Genomic DNA, 27,105 nt, shown 5'->3' on the forward strand with positions numbered 1-27,105 from the left:
CACAGAATTTATAGCAGACCAAAACTAAGCACAATGGCCCAGTTTAGATGTCATGTTGCCTGATCTCCAAATCATGGTTGGGTAATTGGGAGTATGTTGTAGCTTGCATGTTCCTCCCCCTCAATCTCCGTGTAAAGTGTTACACAGAAGTAGTTCCCAAAAATTTTCTTTAACTTGGGAATACTGAATCCAATTGCATTTAAATCCAAAAGCTAATTGCATTTCTTTACTAAACCTGTTTTAATACAAATGCTGAGTTTCCAGAAAGGGAGAAATTTACATTTCTCTACACACATACTTTTTTTTGATAAAAGTGTTCTCCCAAAACATGAAAATGCTTTAGGAAATCTCATACATTTAAAAAAGCAGCTTAGGATTTGGCAGAAATCAACAGGGAAATCTGAAGAAACAGGATATGTGCTCTGTGATGTACCTTTGGGTTCTTCAAAGGGTCTGTACTCCTCTCCTTAGCCTGGCACACGAGAGCATCAGTAGGTAAGCCAAATTAAATGGGTGTCGTATGTGCTTCAGATTAACCATTGGATCTAAACCAGTCACAGCTCTGCCACTTCCATCCGATTCTTCTAGAGCAGTAACACATGCTTGTTCAGCAGCTTGGCTGAGAAGACTGGGGCAGTAACATGGAGTGCAATATGATGGTTCAGAATCTACCCATATCAGAACACTCCAGACTACTTTAAAGAAAGAAATAGGTTTATCCATCGAAACACAGAGAAAATAACAGTGTAGTCAACGGACATAGAAAATGCTTTTTCTAGCTACTAAGGCTTCTAAGGGTTTTACCCATAAAGGCAGCCTAAAATCATTTTAAATAAAAATAAACACATTTCTAAATTTGCCCTAGTTGGTACAATTGGTAGAGATTTCTATTGTAAGATGTATTTTAAGAAGTATAAGATATATTTTAAGAAGCAATAGTTAAGTCAAAAATCAAAACTTGTCTTCCTGTGCTCCTGCCAGAACAGCAGTGTGGACTTCAAACAGCATGGCTAGCTAGGTCCACCTGGACTAGAGCCCTATTTATGCATGACTTACATGTAGGACATCCATGTGAAGATGTAGGACCAGGGCTTCACTGCTGCCCTGCCCCCAGCATCACAGACATTGACTAGTCCTGTGTCCTGGTGTCACACATTGAGTAGTGTGAAGTGGAGCATTCTGTTGAGCATGCTGAAGTGGAAAGCCTACACATGAACAGTCTGTAGGATTCCATGAGACTGGGACCCCTATGGAATCAGAGGTCCCAACTGCATGGAAATCATACCTATGAGCAGCTTTCTTCTTCAGACGTTTGTGCACAATGCATGGACATTGGGGCAGGGCTGGCCTGTACACTGGGGATGAGGCCAGCATGGCCCATGACTCCGCTCCCTTCAGCATGAAAGCCCTACATGTGACTAAAGTGTGAACAGGACTCAGGTCCTATACTCATGGGAACTTGCCTGAGAAACCGACACAGCATATTATGCGGAGGTGAAACTTACGCTGTTGCCCCTCAGAAAAACTGGAGTCTGGGTTTAACAAAAGATCAAACATACACATTTAAATGCATTTTCTACAATTTAACCCTTCATATCACAAGTCTTTAGGACAGGGGTAGAGAACCTTTTTGTGCCTGTGGCCACATCTGGAAATGGAGAAACTGTTCTTGGCACCACCACAAAATGGCTGCCATGAGAGGTGTGGCTAGTCACAAGGGACAAGTAGCCAGAAGCATTAATGGGAAATCGATGGCAGTGGCTGCAGACCCTCACTTTCATTTGAAGTGAACCAGCTGCCAGTAATAAAATTTGTTAATTAAAAAAAGTGGGAGGGGCAGGGGACCTCCATGGACACCAATCAAGGTGTCCAGGGGCACACTGGCGCCCAGAGGCACCACCTTGCCTACCCCTGCTGCATGGTGCCTAAAAGCAACATTTCCCCATTAGCAACTCTCTTGTCAAATCCTCAAACTGGCATTGTGTATGTACACAAGAACAAGGGTGATCTTTAGGCAAATAAACTCTGAAAAAAGAATGGATGTGTGCCTCTGTCTAGATCCCAGAGTCTTCTGGCTTGACAAATCATAGCAATAAGCTGATAAAACAAGCATCTCATACATTCACTTACCTCCTTTAGCCTAAACATCCTTTTTAGGCTAAATAATAATTTCATATTTCATATTGTCACTTTTACGTTTTCTTTTCAATCTGTTAGCAAGTTACATACCTAGGCTAAAGCAGCGGTCCCTAACCTTTTTGGGACCAGGGACTGGTCTTGTGGAAAACAATTTTTCCACGGACTGGGTGGGGATGGAAACGTGCGACAGCAGGGTCTGCGGGGGGGGAGGCGATCCGTTATAGGATACGTTACGTAGCATATTACTTGAAAAACAGGGACACAAATGGCGTCCACGTGGACGCCATTTCCGTCCCAGCGGCTGGAAGTCCGCCAGCGGCCGGAGCTGGCCGGCAGCTCCGAGGACTTGGAGCGGAGCCGGCCAGGGCTGGTGAGGATTCCAGGGGGGGAGGGCGGATCGCCTACCCCCCCCCCACCACGGACCCAAGGTAAGGCGGGTTCCCACACCCCTGCTGCGGCCTGGTCCCTAACACGCCACGGACCGCTACTGGTCCGCTGCCCGGGGGTTGGGGACCCCTGGCCTAAAGCACAGATCTTCTTCTTTATAAGCAGACAATTCCAGAAACATCCTTTTGTAAGCAAACAAATTTGATTTTAATATAATATGGCTAACTGCAATCCTGTGTTTGTGCATTCAAAAGCAAGACCCACTGTGTTCAACAGGGCTTACTTTAAGTTTGAATATGTCTGCAGCCTTAATGCTTCAGTTCTCAATCTTTAGTCAGGGTGGGTCTAAGAGATACACTCCACTATCAAAACAAATATAAAATGGATCACAGAACCAAGGTACCCATAACATTCAAGCTGTCAGAATTCTACAGACAGTTGACATATCCTAAGCTCTCAGTTGCTTCTGAATTGGGTATGTAGACAACTCTTAGCAATGTCATGATCAGAGACTGGTCTTATGTACATCTCTGTGATTAAAACTAACTTTGAATTTGCAAGGACAGATTCCAAAGGAGTAGCTGTGTTCATTTATTCCTGCAAAAAATAAAAGACAACATTCTGGCACGTTAAGATTAATACGTGTATTGTGGCATATACTTTGGTAGGCTAAAGCCCATGCAATTGATGAAGTAAACTCTAGCCTATGGAAGGTTCATTCCAATGTTGTTAGTCTTCAATGTGACATAAGACGCCTATAATTTTTTTAAATTTGTAGCTTCCCCACCCCACCCGCAACTTCTTCACAAGACCCTAACTCAAAGATGTTAGCTTATTTACCTGTAGGTTGCTTTTAAACAAATGCTAATGTATAGGGAAATGTCTGAATGAAGCATTAATCTCTGTCATTCTGGAGCTGCTCCTTTACACATGCATTTTTTTTCCAGGGGGTTTCCTTCTCTGCCTTTCTATACATTTTATTATACAGTCACTAGATGGTGCTGTGGTATAGTGGAACTGTGGAATTACCCGAGACTTTCATTCCACCATTTCTAAATAATACCATACTTTCCTTGTTAGCAAAAAAAATGTGATAATGGTTGCAAAGGATGGGAGAGGCCCTGGAAGATGACAACGTCATGTAAAAGACCTGGAAACTACCATGAGTGAGCAATCATGAGCACACAATAAAAGCCTTGTGCAGAAGGGGGGGTAGCCTTGGTCTATAAGGATTCTATCCCCCTAATCAGATTCCCTATCCAGTTTTGAGTGTCTGTACCTGGTGTTGGGCACCCAAGACAGGATTGGGATTCTGTTGGGTGTACTGCCCACCCCACTGCCCTGAGTCTCCCTGCCTGAGCTGACTGAGGTGATCTCGAGCGTGATGTTGAGGACCCCAAAGCTTATGGTTTTGGGGGACTTTAATATTCATGCTGAGGCTACTTTGCCAGGAATGGCTCAGGATTTCATGGCCGCCATGTCAACCATGGGCCTGTCTCAAATAATATCTTGTCCAACACAAGTGGCAGGACACACTTTCGACCTGGTTTTCTGTGCTGGATTGGAAGAAAATTATCTGGGGGGGGGGCAGTAATGACTCCTTTGGCATGGACAGATCATTATCTGATCGGTTTTGACCTTCAGGCCACCTGTAACCTCCGCGGGGGGGGGGGGGGCAAATCTGATGGTCTGCCCCTGGAGGCTGATGAATCTGGATAGATTTTTGTGGCCTCTTGGGGATTTTCCTGCAGGCTTAGCCAGCGGTCCTGCCGAGGTTTCCATGGCTTGGAATGAGGAGATGACCGAGGCTATTGATATGATCATTCCCAAACGTCCTTGACCTAGTCGTAGAACCATGTCAGCTCCTTTGTATTCTGAGGAGCTGAGGGCGATGAAACAACTATGTCGATGACTAGAATGCAAATGGCAGAAGACTCAGAACAAATACGATCGAACACAGGTAAGAATCCACTTGTGAGCTTATTCTGTGGCAGTGATGGCAGCGAAGAAATCCTACTTCTCTGCCACCATTGCATTTGCTCAGTGTCATCCAGTGGAGCTCTTTCGTGTGGTTGAAGGCCTCTTGGGTGTAGGCCTTAGAACACAAGAACTCGAACCCTCAAGGCCCTCTGTGAACAATTTGCCAGACACTTTGCAGATAAAATCGCTCATATTCATGCTGACTTGGATGCCATTGTTTTGACAGAGTCCGATATGGACAGGGCTGGTGCACCATCTAATCATGCTATGGATACTTTTGGCTTGTGCAACCTGAGGATGTGGTCAAACTGCTTGGAGGTCTGAGACCTACTACTTGCCCTTTAGATCCTTGCCCATCCTGGCTTGTGAAATCTGCCAGAGTTGGGCTGGATATCTGGACCTCTGAGGTGGTAAATGCCTCCTTGAGGGATGGAGAGGTCCCCGTAGCTTTGAAAGAAGCTGTGGTGATGTCCTTGCTTAAGAAACCAAATTTAGATCCTATGGTTCCAGATAATTACCACCCTGTGTCAAATTTGCCATTCTTGGGCAAGGTGCTGGAGCGTGGATGAAACTGTTTTTTTAGATCCATTCTAATCAGTTTTCAGGCCTGGTTATGGGATGCAAACAGCCTTGGTCACCCTGGTTGATGACTTACGCCAGGGAATGGATGTGAGGAGTGCGACCCTGTTGGTTCTTCTGGACCCGTTCGGCAGCTTTCAATACCATTGACCTTTCCTTTCTGGAGGAACGGTCTCAGAAGGTGGTGCTGGGGGACTTTGGTTCCACCCCATGGCCATTAGCCTGTGGGGTGCTGCAAGGTTCTATCTTGTCCCCCATGCTTTTTACCATCTACATGAAACCACTGGGGGAAGTCATCAGGAGGTTTGGGCTGAAATGTCATCAGTATGTGATGTTACTCAGCTCTACCTCTTGTTTCCATCTGCACATCCCAGGGAGGCTGTGGAACTCCTGAGCAAGTGTTTGGAGGCTGCTTTGGGATGGATGAGGGTGAACAAGCTGAAACTTAATCCAGACAAGACAGAGGTACTGTGGGTTGGGAAACCAACTACTTCAGATGGAAGTTTACAACTGGTCTTAGATGGGGTGGCACTTCCCCGGAAAGATCAAGTGCACAGTCTGGGAGTCCTCCTGGACTCTGCGCTAACTGGGGAAGCCCAGGTGGCTGCGGTGTCCAGGAATGCTTTTTAACAGCTTAGACTGGTAAGCCAATGGCAGCCCCATCTGTAGAGGATGGACCTTGCCTCAGTTATCCACGCACTAGTCACGTCCAGGCTGGACTACTGTAATGCGCTATACACGGGGCTGCCTTTGAAGATGGTTCAGAAACTCCAGCTTGTGCAGAATGCGGCCACCCACATCTTGGTGGGGGCAAGGTGATTTGATCATATAACGACTATACTGCGCCAGCCATACACTGGTTACTGGTGTTTCTGAGCCCAATTCAAAGTGCTGGTTTTAACTTTTAAAGCCTTAAGCAGTTTGGGACTGCGTTGCCTGAAGGACTGCCTTCACCTATATCAGCCTGCCCACACTTTAAGATCAGAAAGACAGGGCCTTCTCATTTGCCCACCTGTGAGAGCAGTCAGGTGGGTGACCACATATGAGAGGGCTTTCTCTGCAGTGGCCCCACACCTTTGGAATAAGTTGCCATCGGAGGTCCACTATGCTCCGAAATTGCAGACTTTTAAGAAGGCCTTGAAAACGTATTATTTTACCTTGGTCTTCTCTTCATATGACTGCTATAATTGCTGTTGCTGCTGTTAACATTGTTGCTGGTTTTATTGTTGGCTTTTATTGATGTTTTTATTGTTTTTTATCACTTTTAATATTTTAGCTCTTTTTCTTTTGTATTTTATTGCTGTGAGCTGCCTTGGGAGGGCTTCTGCCCTGAAAGGAGGCCAAGAAATGTTATAAATAAATAAATAAATAAATAAATAATAAATAAAAGGCTCATAGCCTCTGGTTTGACATTACTTCTGCACCCAGTAATGCCATACTGCTTGCTTCTAAAAAGAAGCAAAATGGAGATGCTTTCATTTACTGCTTTGGCGTATGAAGCCTTTGTATATCCCTGGAGCATCAGCATATGGCCTACATTTAATATAGTTAAGCAAGATCTGTATCACCTTTCTTTCCATCTTAATATTGAAAGGGTTGCAGACAATGGGATAAGCCAAGCACAGCAGGGAGTCTCAGCACAGAAATAGCTAAACATGTCTCTTTCTTTTTCTCCCTCAAATATTCAGGTTGTAGGAAGAGGATCTGGGTCCATGAAGAACTTGTATATCTTTTTAACAATAATTTGCCCAAATAAGGTTCTCACTTTCCTGTCTGTCTCCTTATTCTATGGGGAGAACAGGGCCCCACAGACTTTGATCAAGAATATGTTTTCTGGTCTCATCTGCATAAGTATATAAACACTAGTTTTGTAAGCATATTCTCTCAATTCTATGACCGCTGGTATTCAAAGGGTGCACCGGGACGCTAAAGCTGCAATCTTGCACACACTTATCTGGGAGTAAGTCCCACATGACTCAGCAGAGCTTACTTCTGAATAGACATTCACAGAATTGCACTGTAAATCTTTCAACAATTACCCCCCCACACACACACACACACAAAGATATGAAGGGTCAATGGCTGCTGCTCTGCTTCCCATTCTATATACCTGTACAGGCACCAGAGGAAACTGTCCTTTGCAGGAGAAGGACTGGGTTAGGCCAAAGCAATTAAGAAGCGGTAGTGCAGCTACCTAAACCATATCCCTTATGAATATACAGTGGAGGTGACAAATAGATTTAAGGGATTAGACCTGATAGACAGAGTACCTGAGGAACTATGGACGGAGGTCTGTAACATAGTTCAGCAGGCAGCAACTAAATCCATCCCAAAGAAAAAAAAATGCAAGAAAGCAAAGTGGCTGTCTGATGAGGCTTTACAAGTAGCTGAGGAAAGAAGGGAAGCAAAAGGCAAGGGAGAAAGGGGAAGATATACCCAACTGAATGCAGAGTTCCAGAGAATAGCAAGGAGAGACAAGAAGGCCTTCTTAAATGAACAATGCAAAGAAATCGAAGAAAACAATAGAATGGGAAAGACCAGAGATCTTTTCAAGAAAATCGGAGATCTCAAGGGAACGTTTTGTGCAAAGTCGGGCATGATAAAGGACAAAGAAGGCAGGGACCTAACAGAAGCTGATGAGATTAAGAAGAGGTGGAAAGAATACACAGAAGAACTATACAGGAAAGATATGAATGTCCCTGATAGCCATGATAGTGCGGTCACTGAACTTGAGCCAGACAACCTAGAGAGTGAAGTCAAGTGGGCCTTAGGAAGCATTAGTAACAACAAAGCTAGCGGAGATGACAGTATTCCAGCTGAGCTATTTAAAATCCTAAAAGATAATGCTGTTAAAGTGCTGCATTCAATATGACAACAAATTTGGAGCACTCAACAATGGCCACAAGACTGGAAAAGGTCAGTTTACATTCCAATTCCAAAGAAGGGCAATGCCAAAGAGTGTTCAAACTACCGTACAATTGTGCTCATTTCACATGCCAGCAAGGTGATGCTCAAAATCCTACAAGCTAGGCTTCAGCAGTATCTGAACTGAGAACTACTGGAAGTACAAGCTGGGTTTCGAAGAGGCAGAGGAACTAGAGATCAAATCGCCAACGTTCACTGGATCATGGAGAAAGCAAGAGAATTCCGGAAAAACGTCTATTTGTGCTTCACTGACTACGCCTAAGCCTTTGATTGTGTGGATCACAACAAACTGTGGCAAATTCTTAAAGAGATGGGAGTACCAGAACACCTTACCTGTCTCCTGAGAAACCTGTACGAGGGTCAAGAAGCAACAGTAAGAACCGGACATGGAACAACCGAGTGGTTCAAAATTGAGAAAGGAGTACGACAAGGCTGTATATTGTCGCCCTGCTTATTTAATTTACATGCAGAGTACATCATGAGAAACGCCGGGTTGGATGAATTACAGGTCGGAATTAAGAATGCCGGGAGAATTATCAACAACCTCAGATACGCAGACGTTACCACCCTAATGGCAGAAAGTGAAGAGGATTTAAAGAGCCTCTTGTTGAGGGTGAAAGTGGAGAGTGCAAAAGCTGGTTTGAAACTCAACATTAAAAAAACAAAGATCATGGCATCTGGACCCATCACTTCCTGGCATGTAGAAGGGGAAGAAATGGAAGCCGTGACAGATTTTATTTTCTTGGACTCCAAGATCACCGCAGACGGTGACTGTAGCCATGAAATTAAAAGATGCTTGCTCTTTGGGGGGAAAGCTATGGCAAACCTAGACAGCATAGTAAGAAGCACAGACATCACCTTGCCAACAAAGGTTCGTATAATCAGAGCTACGGTTTTCCCAGTAGCAACATATGGCTGTGAGAGCTGGACTATAAGGAGGGCTGAGCACCAAAGAATCGATGCTTTCTAAATGTGGTGTTGGAGGAAAATTCTGAGAGTCCCCTGGACTGCAAGGAGGTCAAATCAGTCAATCCTAAAGGAAATCAACCCTGACTGCTCATTGGAAGGACAGATACTGAAGCTGAAGCTCAAATATTTTGGCCTTCTAATTAGAAGAGAAAAGTCATTGGAAAAGACCCTGATGCTGGGAAAGCAAAAGATTGAAGGCAAAAGGAGAAGGGGATGGCAGAGGATGAGATGGCTAGATAGCATCACCGATGCAATGAATATGGACTTGAGCACACTCCGGGAGAAAGCGCAGGACAGGAAGGCCTGGTGTGCTATGGTCCATGGGGTCACGAAGAGTCGGACACGACTGAACAACAACAACAAGTGCAGCTAGGTCAGAGGGCTAAAACAACACCATGAGTGTTAGGTTAAATGCACAAGGGAGCCCACAGTAACTTTTTTATATTTATAAACAAACATACAAAAAGCAGAAATCAAGGAGAAAAAAACACACCTTTTTATATATGAAGAAGGATACATGGAGACAAATACCACCTCAGAGCCTGCTCCAGTCAGACTGCCCCAGTCCCCCACTGGGCTATCTTCCACCATCTGTTCTGTGGGAGGGATCCCAGAAAGGACAGGTTTATAGGCAGGCGAATACCACCTCAAAACCTGCTCCAGATAGACTGTCCCCTCTACCCACCGGACCATTACCACCAACTGCTCTATGGGTAGGATCCAGAAGAGGGAAAGAAGAAGGTAAATTATCACCTCAGAGCCTGCTCCAGCTGAACACAGCACACAACCCACACACACTGAAACCCCCCCCCCCCCCCGTAGCCATCTATCACCATATTCCCTCTCGGAAGGATTACAACCACTTAAAAAAAAAAAAATGTTTACTGTAATGTTATTAATCATTGTTGATGTTACCGGTAAGCTGCCTTATTTCCATTCCAGAACATTATAAAAATCCTAGCTTAATAAATTATGACGTAAATAAGCAATGTGCTGGTGCTAGGATTCATAAACCAACTTTAAACCTTTGTTTAGAACTGGCTTCTTATCCTGGCTTGCCTGGACCACACTTAACCATAATCCTGGGTTCAGGTGTTTAACACAAAGTTATCCCTTCCTAGTTTGTTTACCTGCCCTATGGAGGAACAAATGGGCTATGTGCATTAGCACACTGCTCATCAACATTGTGATTTATTAAGCCAGGATTCCTTTCTTAATATGACATCTGAATGTGACCTAAGTGAGTTTTGACATCATTGCCACATCCCAACAGGAAGGTTTTTGCAAAACTGCATGAGGATCCTTCATGGAATAATGCCTCATTAAGAGTCTACCACACTTCACAATCTTGATTTTCGAGGTTAAAAAAAAAAAAAAAGTGGTCAAGGAATGAAATACATATTATATTCTTCATGTAACCCACTTTAATGTGGCTCTCACCAGAGGGTACTTACACTAGTGGCTGGAGAGAAGGAAGAGAGAGGAAGAAATGTCTTTTGACTGGAAACACAACATGCATTTTGGAAATTAATTATTGTCTCTGCTAAACTAATAGTGGCTATGCCTAAAGTGTTAGGGCACGTTTCTCTCATTACACCTACAGATCTCAAATGTGGACTAGGGGAAAGCCAGTGGCTCCATTTGGCAAAGTGTGGGCAAGACAGACAGACAGACAGAGAGAGAGAGAGAGCAATGCCAACTATAACCAATCTCCAGAGACTTCATCTTCTTCAAACATGAAAGCCCTTGTTTACTTTGAACTGAAGCTATTTTTAATATAGGGTTTCAGCCCCAAGGAAGGTATGAACAAAAAGGGGCAGGTTTACAACATTTGTATTCTGGGATATAGTCACCCCTTAATTCTCTTCCCACAATCATGAGGTTAGTCATAGGCTGAACTAAGATGAAATAGAAATAAACAGCGTTTATATCTGCTGCAAGTGACAAGTGACCTAAGAGCAAACATTCCAAACTTCACTGCCCCTGCAAACAGAATTTATCCTGAATCAACCTCAAGCTTCCTAGAGAGCATAAACATGCCCTTAATCTTCCCATGTTAATAGGGTTGCTGTGGATCCCAGAAGCTGTTTGAAATATTTGTGAAAGATTTTTAGTGAACCTGAACCATTTCATACTCTGTGTACTGTACTCCTCATCAATTATAGGGTCAGTTGTCCTGTGGTGTTTCATCTCCCCCATCCCACACACAATTTTCAATTTTTTAAAAAGATACTTTTAATTAATTTATTATGCCATCAGTGGTTTGATTTACTACTATTTAAGTTAATGGGAAAGTGAAACTACCAAATACCTAAGATAATAAGGGTCTATTCTGTCCCCAGCAATGTTTCAAAATAGGGTAAGGAAAATAACTTCAATTTGCCTACATCATAAATTCCTTTTTCTTTTTCTTCTTTTTTTGAGGTTATACCACTTCAAGAACACTGGAGCAGAATTTTTTGTTTCTGTTTTTCTAAAATAAAAACGAATGTCTACATTTCTGTGTGCACACACACAAAAGGTAATAGCAAAGTACTGCAGTGGTCAATTGGATCCCAGGAGTACATTTTACCCTAGGGAGTTAATTGTGCTGGACGTTGACTTTATCTTGACACAGGAGTTAATACTCTCATAGTGAAAACTTGCAACAGTGATTTCTTATTTTAAAATATTATGTTGAAAAAAAATGCCCCTATTATGCTATAGGGATATATTGAACCCCTTCTGTTATTTACCATAAGCCCAGTATTTCATCTAGGCATTTTAAGATTCTGTTTTGCTTCTCTTCTGTTTTCTCTTCCAGGGCTTCTTGTTAGCCCAATGAGGTTTGCCTATTTGGTGAGCTGAACCGTTTCCTCAGTCACATGTCACAGGTTTGTTTGCCCCAGGGGTACAAAAACTCTTTCAGCCCAAGGGCCAAATTCCATGCAGAAAAGCTGTTGAGGGCCACATTCCAGTGGTGAGTAGAGCCAAAGGCAAAGGAGGCACAGCCAAAATACCAGTATATCAGCCTGTTTTAGTTTCAAGCTCTTACTGTCAGTAACTGAGGCTAGATCTACACTGCTGCTTTATAGCAATATTGATGTGCACTGATAACCATTGGGAAACATTACACATTTGATATTCCACTTTTGTAGTATTATTTCCTGCTTTTTATTCCACATTATCCAATAAACCGCAACAAATGCAATTGTGTGTCCTATGAGGTATAAATGCGCAAAAGGGATACAGCATTACCATGATGGGATCGTAATGATGTGGCACAAGGTGTAGAACTGGCCTAAGCCTTAGGAGAGGCATTTCAGCCTTTTACAACAGGAGATAGAAAATTTCACAAAAGCCAGGAAGCCATCCAATGATTGGTGGTTGAAGAACGGTGGTGGGGCCTGGAGAAGGGAATGTGGTCTTCTGGTAAATTCAACAGGGCTGTACTGCCACTCCCAGAGGGCCAGATTTGGCCCATAGGCCTGAGGTTCTGCACCCCTGGTTTGCCCCTAACAAAACAAATAGATACTCAGCTATATAGTGCTAGAGACTCAGTTACCTAGCACACACTGCTTTCTGTACATGCCTTTTTGGAGTTATGGCAACAACTCAGATTTCTTTAGGGGAACTCAGAAAACCTATAATGGAAGAAAACTCAGAAAATGAATTTCAGGGATTCAGCAATGAAGGCAGTGTTAACATTGTGGGGTTCAATTAATGTATTTATTTATTATATTTCTATACCACCCAATAGCTGAAGCTATTTGTGTTAAGCTATATACTTTAGTGTTAAACTATGCTTTCAGAATGTAATACGAATACAATTATTTTTTTAATGTTAAACTAGAGTTATTTTGAAAAACAATCATATTTTTATTGCCAAACTAACACTTTAAAGGATTCCATTGGACCTCAATAGCAGATTGATGTCAAGGGCTCCTTGGAGGGCTCTCTCAGTCTAATCCAGTAGCCACGTCCAGACACAGACAAAGGGATTTTTTTCAAAGCTTTATTCTTCTTTTACAACTTAACAACTCTACAGGTAGCAACTAGATCTGAGCAGCAGCATCCCTATGCCCTAAGTTGGAACACTTGGTCCCCGTTTGAAAGGCAATTACTGGCAGACCCCTGTATTTAAGGACTAGGGAGAATCCCTCCCCTTTTCCCTTGGATCCCTGGGGTGCAGCCGATTGAGTGCGCGCCAACTGGGCACTACGCTCCTCTCGGTGCCCTGCATCTCGCGCCACTCTCTGCGTCTGCGTCGCGCATCCACTAAGTCTGCTATCTCTGCTTGGTCACTCCCTGGACTGCTAACTAAACTAGGAATGTGGGTGGGAGGAATCTCCGTCAGCTGTTGGTCCTGGGAAAGAGGAGCGTGCTCCTCTCCCAGGAGCGACTGCTCTTCCTCAGCATCAGAACTACTCTGGGATTCTATGGGCTCAGTGTCCACCCTGACAATTGATACTGCCAAAAAAAAAGGTGGAGAAGTGTTAAAATGGGTAAAGAACCTTAGGACCCAGTCCTATGCATGATTGGGCCCTTAATAGTGTTCATCAGAACAGGATTCTAACATTGTACAAAAAGGCTAATCAATTTCCATTGAATTTCATTCCATATAAGTGTGGTTAGGACTGCAGCATACAAGTCAATATAAAAATAAATGCATGATGATTAGAAGTGCATGCAGTAATAGAAGCAGGGAATATCACATTTCAGGTAGCAAATACATTGATGGAATGCCAAGGGCTTAGGAAAGGAAAACACATAATTCCAATAATACTTTCCACGTTTCCTCTAGTCTTTAAAACAGCCTTGCAAAGAAGGCCAGTATTAGCATAAGAACATAAGAAGAGCCATGCTGGATCAGACCAAGGGTTTGATTTCTATAGGTGCAACAGCACCCTCCCACACATGTTCCCCAGCAACTGGGGTATATTGACTTATTGCCTCTGGTACTGGACATTGCACATAGCCATCAAGGCTAGTAGCCAATAATAGCCTTTTCCTCCAGGAATTTGGCCAACCCCCTTTTAAAGTCATCCAAATTGGTGGCCATAACTGTATCCTGTGGTGGCAAGTTCCATAGTTTAACTATGCGCTGTGTGAAGAAGTACTTCCTTTTGTCTGTCCTGAATCTCCCACCAATCAGCTTCATAGGGTGACCCCGGGTTCTAGTATTTTGAGAGAGAGAGAAAAATGTCTCACTATCCACATTCTCCATGCCATGCATCATTTTGTACACCTCTATCATGTCTTCCCTTACCCTCCTCTTCTCCAAGCTATAAACAATCCCAGCTGTTGTAACCTTCTCTCATAGGAGAGATGCTCCAGCCCCTTGATCATTTTAGTTGCCCTTTTCTGCACTTTTTCCAGTTCTACAATATCTTTTTTTAGGTGTAGTGACCAGAACTGGGCACAGTATTCCAAGTGTGGCCGCACCATAGATTTCTATAGGGGCAGTACGATATTGGCAGTTTTATTCTCAATTCCTTTTCTAATTATGCCTAACATGGAATTTGCCTTTTTTTACAGAGGCCACACACTGGGTTGACATCTTCATGAGCTGTCCACCACAACCTCAAGATCTCTTTCCTGGTCAGTCACCGCTAGCTCAGATCCCATCAGGCTATACTTGAAGTTGGGATTTTTTGTCCCAATGTGCATCACTTTATACTTGCTTATATTGAACTGCATTTGCCATGTAGATGCCCATTCTCCCAGTTTGGAGAGATCCTTTTGGAGCTCTTCACAATCCCTTTTTGTTTTAACCACCCTCAATAATTTGGTGTCATCTGCAAACTTGGCTACTTCACTGCTCATTCCTAATTCTAGATCATTTATGAACAGGTTGAAAAGCATTGGACCTAATAAAGATCCCTGTGGGACTCCACTATTTACTTCCCTCCATTGGGAGAATTTACCATTTATTCCCACTCTCTGCTTTCTGTTCTTTAACCAGTTACTGTTCCATCATCATCACCACCACCCAAAATATTACAGACAGGAGCTGAAAGAACATTGGCTTCCCCAAAGCCACTTATTGAGTTCTTGACTAAAGTAGAGTTGAACCAGGATCATCCTGTCTCGCACCTGGCCACTATTCTACCTCACTCACTGCATAGCCTTCAAAATATAAATCAGATCAAAGCTGATCACAAGGCCTATCTAGTCCAGCGTTCTGATCCTCACAGTTGACCTATCAGATGCTGATGGGAAGCCCACAAGAAGGACATGAGGGCAATAGCCCTCTCCCTAGCAACTGGTATTCACAGGCACACTGCCTCTGATACTGGAGGTAGTATATAGCCACGATGACTCATCATCATTGATAGCATTTGTTGTTTATTCGTTCAGTTGCTTCCAACTCTTTGTGACTTCATGGACCAGCCCATGCCAGAGCTTCCTGTCAGCCGTTGCCACCCCCAGCTCCCCTAAGGTCGAGTCTGTCACCTCCAGAATATCATCCATCCATCTTGCCCTTGGTTGGCCCCTCTTCCTTTGGCCTTCCACTTTCCCTAGCAGCAGCATCTTCTCCAGGGTATGCTGTCTTCTCATGATGTGGCCAAAGTACTTCAGTTTTGCCTTTAATATCATTCCCTCAAGTGAGCAGTCTGGCTTTATTTCCTGGAGTATGGACTGGTTTGATCTTCTTGCAGTCCAAGGCACTCTCAGAATTTTCCTCCAGCACCACAGTTCAAGAGCATCTATCCTTCGCTCAGCCTTCCTTATGGTCCAGCTCTCGCAAGCCATAGGTTACTACGGGGAATACCATTGCTTTCACTATGTGGACCTTTGTTGTCAGTGTGATGTCTCTGCTCTTCACTATTTTATCAAGATTTGTCATTGCTGTCCTCCCAAGAAGTAAACGTCTTCTGATTTCCTGGCTGCAGTCAGTGTCTGCAGTAATCTTTGAGCCTAGAAAGACAAAGTCTGTCACTGCCTCCACGTTTTCTCCCTCTATTTGCCAGTTATCAATCAAGCTGGTTGACATAATCTTGGTTTTTTTGAGGTTTAACTTCAACCCAGCTTTTGCACTTTCTTCTTTCACCTTCGTCATGAGGTTCCTCAGCTCCTCCTCACTTTCAGCCATCAAAGTGGTATCATCTGCATATCTGAGATTGTTAACGTTTCTTCCAGCGATTTTAACTCCAGCCTTGGCTTCATCAAGCCCAGAACAATAGCATTACCCTCCATGAATTTGTCTAATCCCCCTTTAAAGCAGTCCAAGGTGGTGGCTATCACCACCAGTGCCAGCTCTAGGTTTTGGAGGACCCTTGGGTAAGACCCCTTCAGTGGTCTCCTTCCCTTATTGAGCCTACCTTCTCACCACCATTGTCACCAGCTGCCATTGCTACTTATCCTCTTTCTCATCATTGCTACCACTTGCTTGTTTGATAGGCAGAGAGCCAGTGAATCCTGCTCCAGGAATCCCTGTGGAGTGGAGCCGGCCGGCCGGCCAGGATTCGGGGGGGGGGAGGGACGGAGCACCTCCCCCCCCCCGGCCAGAATTTTGGGGGAAGGGATGGAGCGCTTTCCCCCCAGCATCAGCATAATCTGCGAGCAGGTAAGTGACTTTCATACATCCCTAATTTTGAACCAAATGAAATTTCTGAAATGTCTTTTTCCGCTGTTGAATGCACTCAGCCCCCAAATGCAATACATTTGTATGCAAAACACAACAAAAGCATGGTCCTAAATCTTTGCCAACCATTATTTTTGTCTGGAGTGTTTGCTCTTTACAAGTTATATCGACCCAGAGTATGTGTGTTCCTAGAATACAGTTTTGACCTAATTCTCCCATTGCTTATGTTGTATGTTGAAAGTTGAGATTTATCAGCTTTAATTATCTGAAGACTGTCATGATAAGGTTCCAAAATAAGTTTCAGCTATAGATGAAGAGATACAGTGCATTTCCATTATCTGTACATTAAAGAGTTTGCAATTTCTGCCTCAAGACAAAGTAAAATGCATATTAAGGCGTGGAAGGGGAAGAGAAAGAACAGAATGAAAGCAAAATTGAAAAGGAAAGATGCTTTATCCAGATGTAAGGGAATCACAGTTTGATCCACTAACTGCCTTCTGCGTGTTTTATTTTTGGTTAATATTTTCTTTCAAAGACAGCTATTCAGATCAGAAGATACATGCCTGTTACGTTTTGTTCAAATAATCCAAAAGCATTTAAAATTAGTAAAACTGATTTTTCAAGGCTCAGTCTGAAATGGTAACTTCGAAATAAAACAGTAGAACTTGCTGCCTGGGACTGCAATCCTGTGTGTGTGTGTGTGTGTGTGTGTGTGTTGGGGGCGGGGACTTAATTCCAAGAAAGCATGTATAGAATTGTGCTGTAAATCCAAGTATTCTTTAAATAAGATCTGGGAGACTATGATTATGTACAAACACTCAGCAAGTACAGCAAGCAAGAAATCTTAATTTAAAAAAAGATATTATGGCACCATGGTCTCTATTTCCTGTGTGGAGGCCCTTCAAATGTCTAATCAAATTCCAATCAAGTACAGATGTCTATATATTTTCTGTCTATAATATATATGCCCATGTACGTACGCGCACACACACACACACAATGCCCAATGAAATTTACAGTTGTTGAATATGACCTGGTTCACACATCACAACTATCCAGGTGTGTGTTTTAAAAAAATCCTGGGTGGTCATGAACAAACAGGAGAAAATGAGTGTACTGGCTCCCAGCCACCCAGTCACTTCTGCTGAGCTCAACAACTCAGGGATGCTTTATCTCTCAGTTGTTTATCATGATAGCCAAACATGGAACTCTGGGTTGTTGGAGGAGGGACAACCCAAAGTTGAAACCCATGGTTAAACCATTTGCAGCGGGAGTGATCAGGTGGCCAGGAATGAACATGCTCACAAGCTCCGGATACTTTATGTTTTCCCAGGGTTTAAAAAAAAAATTCGGTAGTTGTGACATGTGAACCAGGCCTGTATCTTGAAGGGGTAACAGAACTGGCTACCAGAGCATTACGGTAGCCAGTTCTGTTACCAGAGCATTATTACCATTGTCCTGAGCAATAAAATACATTGATAGAAGTGATCTATAAAGATAAGGAGGTGGTAGAGCGCCCCCCTTTGCTTGAGAAGTGGGATGTGTCCCGTTCTGACCTTTTGCCAGATTTTGTCACATCTGAGAAGCTTGTTTGACTACACTACCATTGCATACAAGCGAATTTTTTGTGTCTTCATTTTGCAGCTTATGGCAAGTATATTAGAATTACATCTAAAAGTTACAGAAGACCCTCAAGTTAGTCAGTGTTGTCCATCATTTATGTCATGTGATCAACGGCAACATCACGAGCATGGACTTGAATGCGACACAGGTGATTAGTCTGGTCTCTAATTCAAGGAACCTTTTTTTTTTTTTTGGTTCAGCTGCCATTTAGAGATCTTGTGATAAGAAATCACTGCAACTACTACACCCCAACTGCTCTTTTCACTGCAGCACCACTCAAGTTGAGAATTTCCTGGCTTAATTAGGCTTGCTCCAGCAGCAGCTATGAAAACAGCTTCAACGGGAACCTTTACTTGTGGTGCTTGTGTGTGTGCGCGTGCAGGAGAAATGTTCCAAATCAGTCTTTCAGCTGCAGAATCACATTGTAGCTTTATTTAAGAAGTTAACAGCAGGAAGGGATAAGAAATTGAGCAAATCTTTTTTCATGCAATAGTCATAATAAACAAGGCAATGATGTCTTGCATAGTCAGCAGTTTTAGACACTTTAGAAATCTAGCTATCCCCATCCTTTGATATAGCTAGTATAACATTTACTGCCTTGTAAACAAAAAATGTACAGTTGAATTATATTGCTAGAAAAGTACATGTACTTTTCTACAAATAGCTGCTTCAAAACAATCTGTATACACAGAATTCATTTTGAGGTATAAAAAAAATCACATTGTTAACTCATTTACAGAGAGCAACAGTATTCAAGGACAGGAAGACTCCTTACAGCTGGGAAATGCACATTCTTTGCACAATACATTGGGCTTCTCTGCTTCAGGTCTATGGAAAGCCATTTCAAGGCAGGAGTTGGGTGTTCTTTTGAGGATATAAGGTAGCCCATCTCCTTACATGCAGAGAAGTGAGAACCAGAATGTCACCACCCACCCATCCTTTGCATGTACATGCAGCCAACTCTGTGATAATTCCCATGCTGATCCCATTTTAATGTCATCCACCCATACAGAATACACGTTGCCATGGTTAGTGACCATGCAAACCACACCTCTGAAGGAACTGGGTATCATTTGTATGGTTGCTAGCCATGAGATGCTCATGATGATGCTGGTTCACCAGGTGTGGCCTTTCCTGGATAAGGATAACCTTGCCATGGTGATTCATGCTCTGGTACCACCCAAACTGGATTATTGTAATGTGTTATACATGGGGTTGCCCTTGAAAATGGTACAGAAGCATCAACTTCTGCAAAATTCAGCAGTCAGAGTTTTGACTTGTTCACCTCAATGGACCCATACTAAACCAATTCTTAAGGAATTACACTGGCTCCCTATTCATTATTGAACCTATTCCTCCAAATACCATCAGTTGGAGACTTGCACTGTGCATTTACAAAAGAGAGGGCCTTCCCTGTGGTGGTGCCCCAACTTTGGAATGACCTCCCAAATGAGATATAATTGGCAACAACTTTTTCTTTCTTTTCAGTGCCAAATTAAAATGTTTCCTTTTGCCCAAGCATTTTAATATTTTACAGTTTAAAATGTAATTGATGTTAAACTGAATTGATTGTTGTGTTTTGTTTGGCTTCCTGGCTGAAGATTTGTTGTTTTAATTTAATTGTTAATGCGTAATTGAATGGTTTTTATATGGATTTGTTTGTTTTAATGTTGTGTGCACTGCCCTGACATCCCTTGTGAATGAAGAGTGGTTTATAAATTTTAGAAATGACTGATGACTGAAGCCTTCACATATACTTGGGACCGGGGTGAGACCAACTGTGCTTGAGATGTGTGTGTTGAGAGGAGGGGGGTAACGGGACAGGTAGAGGGCTTATTGAGCTAGAGAATCTTCTCTGTGCAATCCTATATATGTCTACTTAGAATTAAGCTCTATATTGAGTTCAGTGGGTCTTACTTCCTGGTAAGTGTAAATAGGTTTGTAGTCTATGTGACTAATCAATCCTCTAGTTCCCATTGAAGTTAAAGCCACCATGATGCCAAAGAATCTGGTCTGAAGAATAGTACAGGATTTCCACCTTGCTGCTGGCAAGAAGATACACTGTCTGCAGCCCACTAACTGAACTGCTCTCAAATGCAGTTGAGACACTGCAAGAAACACAGAGTAGTTCAACTTTTATTGCAAAGATAAGTGTTAATTCAAAATTAAGATCTTTATTAGAAAATCCACTGCCAAGTTTCATTGCATGGAAAATAATAAACACCTCAACCAGGTAGCATATAGTTAAAGAAAAAGGACAACTCTACTAGGAAGAACAGCTACAAGCAGCTCAATAGCATAGCAATCAGCAATTTGTTTTATTTTATTTTATTTTTGAGAGAGAGAGAGAGAGAGAGAGAGAGAGAGAGAGAGAGAGAGAGAGAGAGGTCATATCACATGCCATGTAGCACTCAAAATGAAACAGCTGTAAATAGGGCAATTAGGGGAATAATTAGAGTATTCTGATCAAATGTGCCTATGGATTCCTAGTGGTGAAGAATTTGCCAGAAGAACAACAAAAAACAAGCCAAGGTTGCTGGTTTCTTATTTTAAGTTTTAAATGGTAGGCCCTCTGGGCCATTAAGTGCAAGAAAAGTGAAGTTTGGATTTTAAACCCATTATGTAGAAAGGCAAATAAATAAGACAGAACTGTAAATAATGAGAACTAGAAAAGACAAATATAGCTGCATAATCCTAAGCATGTTTATTCAGTCCTACTGTGTTCAATGGAGCTTACTCATTAGTAAGTGTGTTTAGGTTTCCGCTCTTGAGTCAGCAGAATTTTGTCACATGAGTGATTATAGTGCTTTCCAACAATATCCTGGCTTCCTTCCACAGAAAGTTAGTTAATGAAAAAGGAATTTAAGAATTCAGAATGAAGTATATTGGTGGCTTTATTGTAAAATGTTCTAAGGACCTGATTAACCTGAAACAGAATATAAATTTGAAAAAACACCAACACCAATTATAGTGTTTTCCTTTTCTCATAAAAAAGGTAATATTGCAGATTTTAATAAGTCCATAAACTATGCCAGGACATAGATGTTAAGCAAACAAAGAGCAAAATGGCTTTCAGTAGCGAGGTAAGCAATGTAATCACCCTACAAAGGTCTGAACCACTCTGTGGTTACTGATGAATACTATGCTATAATTTTGCGTTTAATGTAAAGAATCCTCCAATATTAATGTAGCTCAATGGACTTTAGAGTCAATATTCACAGACCCATAACCCATAACAGTCTTCCCTAGACTGAGCTCTCTGTGGGTCACAATCCACCCCTTAAGTACCCTCATGGAATCATGCTTTTCTCCCCATCAAGTGTCTCACATATCTGGAGGCTCCAGCAATCTGTAACTTTGCAGTAGCTGAAGGAAGGTACAAACTTGTCTTGAGCAGTCTCTGGAAAATACAATCTTGCAACACTCTTTGAATGCTCAAAACTATGCTGTTTTGAACTGCCTGGAGAACAAGACAAGTGCTCTCTTTTCACCTTGGCATAGTAGCAATGGGGGGAGGGGAGAGAAAAAGGAAGAGGAAAGAAGCATTTTGCACCCTTCCCACAATGCCTAGCTAGACCCCTCTCTATAAAGACCAGGAATTGGGTGTGCAGCCTGTTCCAGATGTGGTTGTACTCATCCTGAAAAAACAAGTGCCTAGCTTGGCATACTCCTTAATCCAGCATTGTCACTTGAGTCTCAGGTACCTAGGAGTGCCTTTTAGCAGCTTTGGCTGGTTCACCAGTTGTGACCTTTTATGAATGGGGAAAAGCCACAATGGTCTGGCCACAGTGGTTCATGCTTTGGTAACCTCCCAATTGGATCAGTGTAATGCATCGTACATGGGGCTGCCCTTGAAGATGACCTGGAAGTTTCAGCTACTGTAGAATGTGGCAGCCAAAATTGTAACCAACACAGCCAGATGGAATCCTATCACATCAATTCTGAAGGAGGTGCAATAGTTGCCTATTTGCTTCTGAGATGAATTCAAGGTGCTGGTGTTTACCTTTAAAGCCCTAAGCAGCTTGGGACCCAAATATCTGCAGAAACACCTCTCCTTATACTAGCCTGCCTGTGACAGAAGAGGCTCTTCTGCAAGCACCATGGGTACCTATTGTGTCAACAAGGGAGAAAACCTTCTCAGTTGTGGGTCCCTGACTATGAAATACCCCTTCTATGGAATTGCAGCTGGTGCCAACAATGCAATGCCATGTAAAAAAAAAAGCCTGTATTTACCCAAACATTTTAATTGGTTTATTTTGTCCATTTGATCACATTTGCTGCCTACTGCCTTCTTTTTTATTATGATATGGTTTTGGTGATTTTATTAATTTGTATTATTTTAATTATACCTGTACACTACCCCGGTATGTGTAAAGATTAAATGTTGGTTTAAAAGTGTTTTAATTAAAAAATAGCCCCAATCCATGATTCACTGCATGGAGGCTGACTTGGACCATTCATTGTAGGTTTGCAGTAGCATCCTGATATCTGTGGGCTCAAGTCATGCAAGAAGAAGAACAGGTGTAGTACAAATCACTATCCTAAGGAGGCTTCACCCCCCATATATACAAGAGATGTCAGAAGAACAGCACACGAACAATACTCACCTGTACTGTAGCTTTAATACTCAACAATATACTGATCATAAAACCCAAAGTATAAAAAACCCTCTAATTGACACTGAACCAATTTGTACAAACTAGATTCTTTCCTCCCTGCCTAGACCACAAAAGATTTCATACATACACATAACCCAGAAACCTTCAATATGTAGATCTCCTAATGAAGAATAGCTTCTGTTTTGGTTTGCCATAGAACATATACACATCTGACCACACCTGTTACAGAAATAGACAGACATCCAAGTGCTATTCCATTAAAGTGATTAGACCAGACCAAGTGTGACGAGAAAACATTTTCTCTCACTGAGATTGGCTAGCTGGATTGCAAAATCTAGAGAACACACATACATATCAGTATCACAAGGCTCCAGTTGCTCAGATCCTAAACTACAACTCTGTTTGGTTTCAAACTATGCAAAATGTTCTGGCTTAACCATTCTACAACAATCATCTCATGATATGACAAAGGACTTCCTGGTTCTAACTCACCACAACCATCATTCTAATCCTCACTTTTGCTGATCTTCAGACTTTGGATAGGCCACATGTCAACAATATCTTAGTTTCTTCTCCATCCTTGAAATAGAGACAATAACCACTAGTACACGCTACTCACTGAAGAAGCTCCAGCCTGCCAGTACTAAGATTAACCCAACTCTAAGGAATCTGAACCAGCAATTCATGTTTCCTTCAAAGAACACTTCTGTGTAGAAAAGCTTGACCTGGAACATCAATGAATGCCAACAGGCATTCTCAGAAAGTGATACACTTTCCTATGTGTTCCTATGGAACACTTTCTTAGCAGCTAAAACTTTTTAAAAGCTTTTTTTATGTATTCCACAACCACAATAAGTAGTTAAGCAGAAGGAGCAATAGTTGATCAAAACAAGTATAGATTTAATAACATTCCCCTCATTGTTCACATATTTATTCAGGGCTTGGGGGTGGGGTGGGGATAGGTATTAAACTATCATGGTTTCACAAAACAAGCATATATAGAAACTGATCTGGAAATGCTCCAGTAATTGCAGCATAAGTGAGAGGAGACAAGATGGTTGTCAACACATACTACTTGGTTTTGGAAGTCTTTTGGGAAAATATGACCACATATGCAAACATGTTTAAAATGCATTTCCCTTAATACCAAATTCATATATGGCGCAAAACACAAATTGGTGCTTCTTCAAAGAGTTTACATATATCAACACCAGCCTCAAATGCACCTACAATTTCATAAACCAATACACACACACCACACGCATATATTACATAATTTCCTGGCCATTCAACATTAGAGGGAATGTGATTAATCCTCCATGACATGCTCTGAACTTTCTGTTCAGAGACGTTCTTCCTCCTCCTTCAGTCCTACTGGCAAATGGATGTCATTTGACCTGCGGATTTCACTCTGAATAACGATCAGAGAAACAAACACTGACTTTATTCCGCTAACCAATTATCTGCCTCAATTTACTGCTCAAACCCAGAGACTAGTTTGCTAAATGTGTAATAAGAGGAGGGGAGTGGGAAGAAGGATTTGATATAAAATATGGGAAATATCACTTCTTTCATTTTGCACTTAAATGAATGCATTCCTTTGATGAAGCCAAAGGCCACTAAGCAAAAACACAAGAGACTGGGAGCTAAAGTACTATTCATCTGGGCAGAGGCACTGGAAGGTTCAGAAAAGCGAGGAAAGAAAAGCAGCCAGCCCCTTTACTGTTTCTTTGATGGGCTGTCAGTGGAGAATGCTCTCAAAAGTGGAGTGGAGAGACAAACAAGCCATTAAGAAAGGGCAGTTCTGACAAACTAGCAGAGATGGAGAGAGGCTCCCAAACCATTCCTCTTTCCCTTATTTTATCCAGTCCCATTTTCTTTCCCGTTGGTTTACAAGGAGGAACATGTGCCTATAGCCCTGAAGTGTAAACACAGGATGGAAAGTCATCTCTCCCTCCTTATTCCTATCCCAAGGAGAAAGGCATTGCAAGTGTGCTTTTCTCTACCTACAATTTAAGCCACACAAACCCCCAAATCCAAGCTTCTTCCTCCTGATGGGGCTTTAATCCAGGCCAAGGTTCACCAAAACCTTGGAAACCTGGGCTACCAAGTCAGAACTCGGCTCTGGAAGAAATGAGTTCATAAGAATGATAATTTAAAAAGCGGACCATTCTCCATGAGGGAGTAACATGCAGAATTGTTTTCTAGGGAGGCTGGTATCCCAGGACTGCTCTTCTTTTAAAAACCAAGCATTGTCTCCCCTGCTACCTCAAAAAGGAAGGGAAAACCTGTAGTGGTTCGAGTGTTGGACTGGGAGCCGGGAGATCCGGGTTCTAGTCCCCACTCGGCCATGGAAGCTCACTGGGTGACTTTGGGCCAGTCACAGACTCTCAGCCCAACCCACCTCACAGGGTTGTTGTTGTGAGGAAAAAATGGAGAGGAGGAGGATTATGTATGCCGCCTTGGGTTTCTTAAAGAGGAAAAATGGCTGGATATAAATGTAATAAATAAAAATAAATTGTCGTCGTCCCCCGCCCCCGGCGTTTTCAGAAAGGCAACTGAAGAATCTCCCCCCCCCCCCCGACACACGAGTGCATTAGAAGCGGGAACGGAAAGCCAGAGAGGTCTGGGTTTGTAACGGGCCTCCCCCTCACCCCATGGGTCCCTCCCTGCTCAGCGGAGGGCCAGGACGACACCCCAAAGCAGTGGCTGAAAACAAGAGCAGCCTCGCCAGTCCCTTCAACGCCCAACAACACAGCTTCTCCTTAGCCCACTCAGGTCACCTGCCAGTCTCGCCGCTCTAGCCTCCCCGCGAGAACTAGCTCCGGAGAGCCTAAAGGCGAGCGCACACGCGCGCTCCCTCTCCTCTCCGTCTCTGCCAGCTGGCTGTCCGACTTACCCACTCCAGCACCCTCAGGAAAGCCAGGGGCTCCTTCACCGCCCGGAAACTCCCCTTGGAGGCGAGCTGGTGAGAAAAGAAAAGCGAGGGCAGTCAGGGGATGCGCGGAGCGAGCGGGGGACGGGACCGTACCGTTGTGCGCCCGCGGCTAAGCCGTCCCGCGCGGCGGCGCCTCCTACTTCTCCTCAGGCGCCCTTACCTGGTCGACGGTTTCCATCCCAGCCCAGCTTTTGGCGCGCAAACTTCAGCTCCTGTCCGGGCGGCGGCGCCGAGGTGCAAGGAGCGCCCCGAAGAGGCTATAGCCTGCTCTCCTGAGCCAAGGAAGGCAGCCAAGGAGCCCGGGCTACGGCGAGGCAGAGCTGAGCTGAGCTCCCGGTGAACATCCACGCCCGAGCCGAGTGCGCTGGGCGGAGGGAAAGAGAGGGGGGGGGAGGAGGAGGGGCGGGCTGCCCGCCCGGGCTCGCAGCTCTGCCTCGTTCTCGTCGTCGTCGACTGAGGCGTGTGCGAGTTGCGCGGGCCGCACTTGAGGGAGAAGAGTTGAAGGCGCGCGGACGGACGAGACGTTTCAGCGCCTGTCTTGCCAGGTGTCCACCGCGCTGAGGCGGCCGCGGGAGGCGCGCTTCTGCCGTCCACAACCGCTTGACAATGCCAGCGCGCTCCCTCAGCCTGTCGGAACGGAACCGACCTCCTGGGGAACGGTTGAGGCGGCAGAAATGGAGAAAGCAGCAGGAGTGCGTAGTTAGGGTCTACGGTCACGCCGGCGGGAGCGTTTCCGCGCAATGGCCCCGACCTTGTTGTCAAGAGGGGGTGGCACAAGCGCTCGTGTCATTTCGTGCCCTTTCATTGACGAAGAGCGGCGTCCGGCCTCCTCCGCAACTGTAGGATGCGCAGCCCGATCCTATGTGCACTTGGAAGTGTAAGCCCCGGTGAACTCCGTGGGACTGACGGTGCCTATACGATTGTGTGAATTCAACAGCACCATCTGTCTACGTGACGCTCGCTACAGCAGCGGGGAGGAACATACGGCGCCCAGAATGTTGCTGGACTCCAACGTCCATCATCCCGGGCCATTGGCCATGCTGGCTAGGACTGATGGGAGTTTATTTTATATTTATTTATTTATTGCATTTTATACCACCCATTAGCCAAAGTTCTCTGGACGGTTCACAAAACAAACTTAAAACCACAAAATAACATAGTATAACATAATTTTTAAAAACCCATAAAACAGAATAAAACCAGACTAAGAACCAAGATAAAAGCCAGCAGTGGTGCAAAGATCTAAAAATGCACTGACACAGTTTTTTAAACCAAATGGCTAAAAAGCCTGGGAAAATAAACGTATCTTCACCTGGTGCTGAAAAGACTGCAGTGTGGGTGCCAGCCGAGCCTGGGGTCCAATAACATCTGGAGAGCCA

At 43.5% G+C, this 27,105-nt stretch overlaps 1 protein-coding gene across 2 annotated transcripts in view; it reads right to left on the reverse strand.

Moving 5' to 3' along the window:
* SYNPR (synaptoporin) overlaps window positions 1-26,192 on the reverse strand; it is a 243,903-nt gene extending 217,711 nt beyond the window's left edge. Inside the window, exons 1-2 of one of the 2 annotated variants that reach the window (XM_084832511.1) lie at window positions 25,887-26,192; window positions 25,688-25,753 (exon numbers count right to left, since the gene is read on the reverse strand). In XM_084832511.1, the coding sequence (XP_084688637.1) occupies window positions 25,688-25,753; window positions 25,887-25,904 (84 nt within the window). In that variant the 5' untranslated portion in view covers window positions 25,905-26,192. The remainder of the gene's footprint in view (window positions 1-25,687; window positions 25,754-25,886) is intronic. The other variant, XM_084832510.1, reaches the window with a different exon arrangement.
* Between the last annotated feature and the right edge of the window lie 913 nt (window positions 26,193-27,105).

Source organism: Heloderma suspectum, chromosome 2, assembly GCF_057233095.1.
Source record: "Heloderma suspectum isolate Gila_16-S chromosome 2, 16-S_ref, whole genome shotgun sequence".
Classification (NCBI taxonomy): Eukaryota; Metazoa; Chordata; class Lepidosauria; order Squamata; family Helodermatidae; genus Heloderma; species Heloderma suspectum.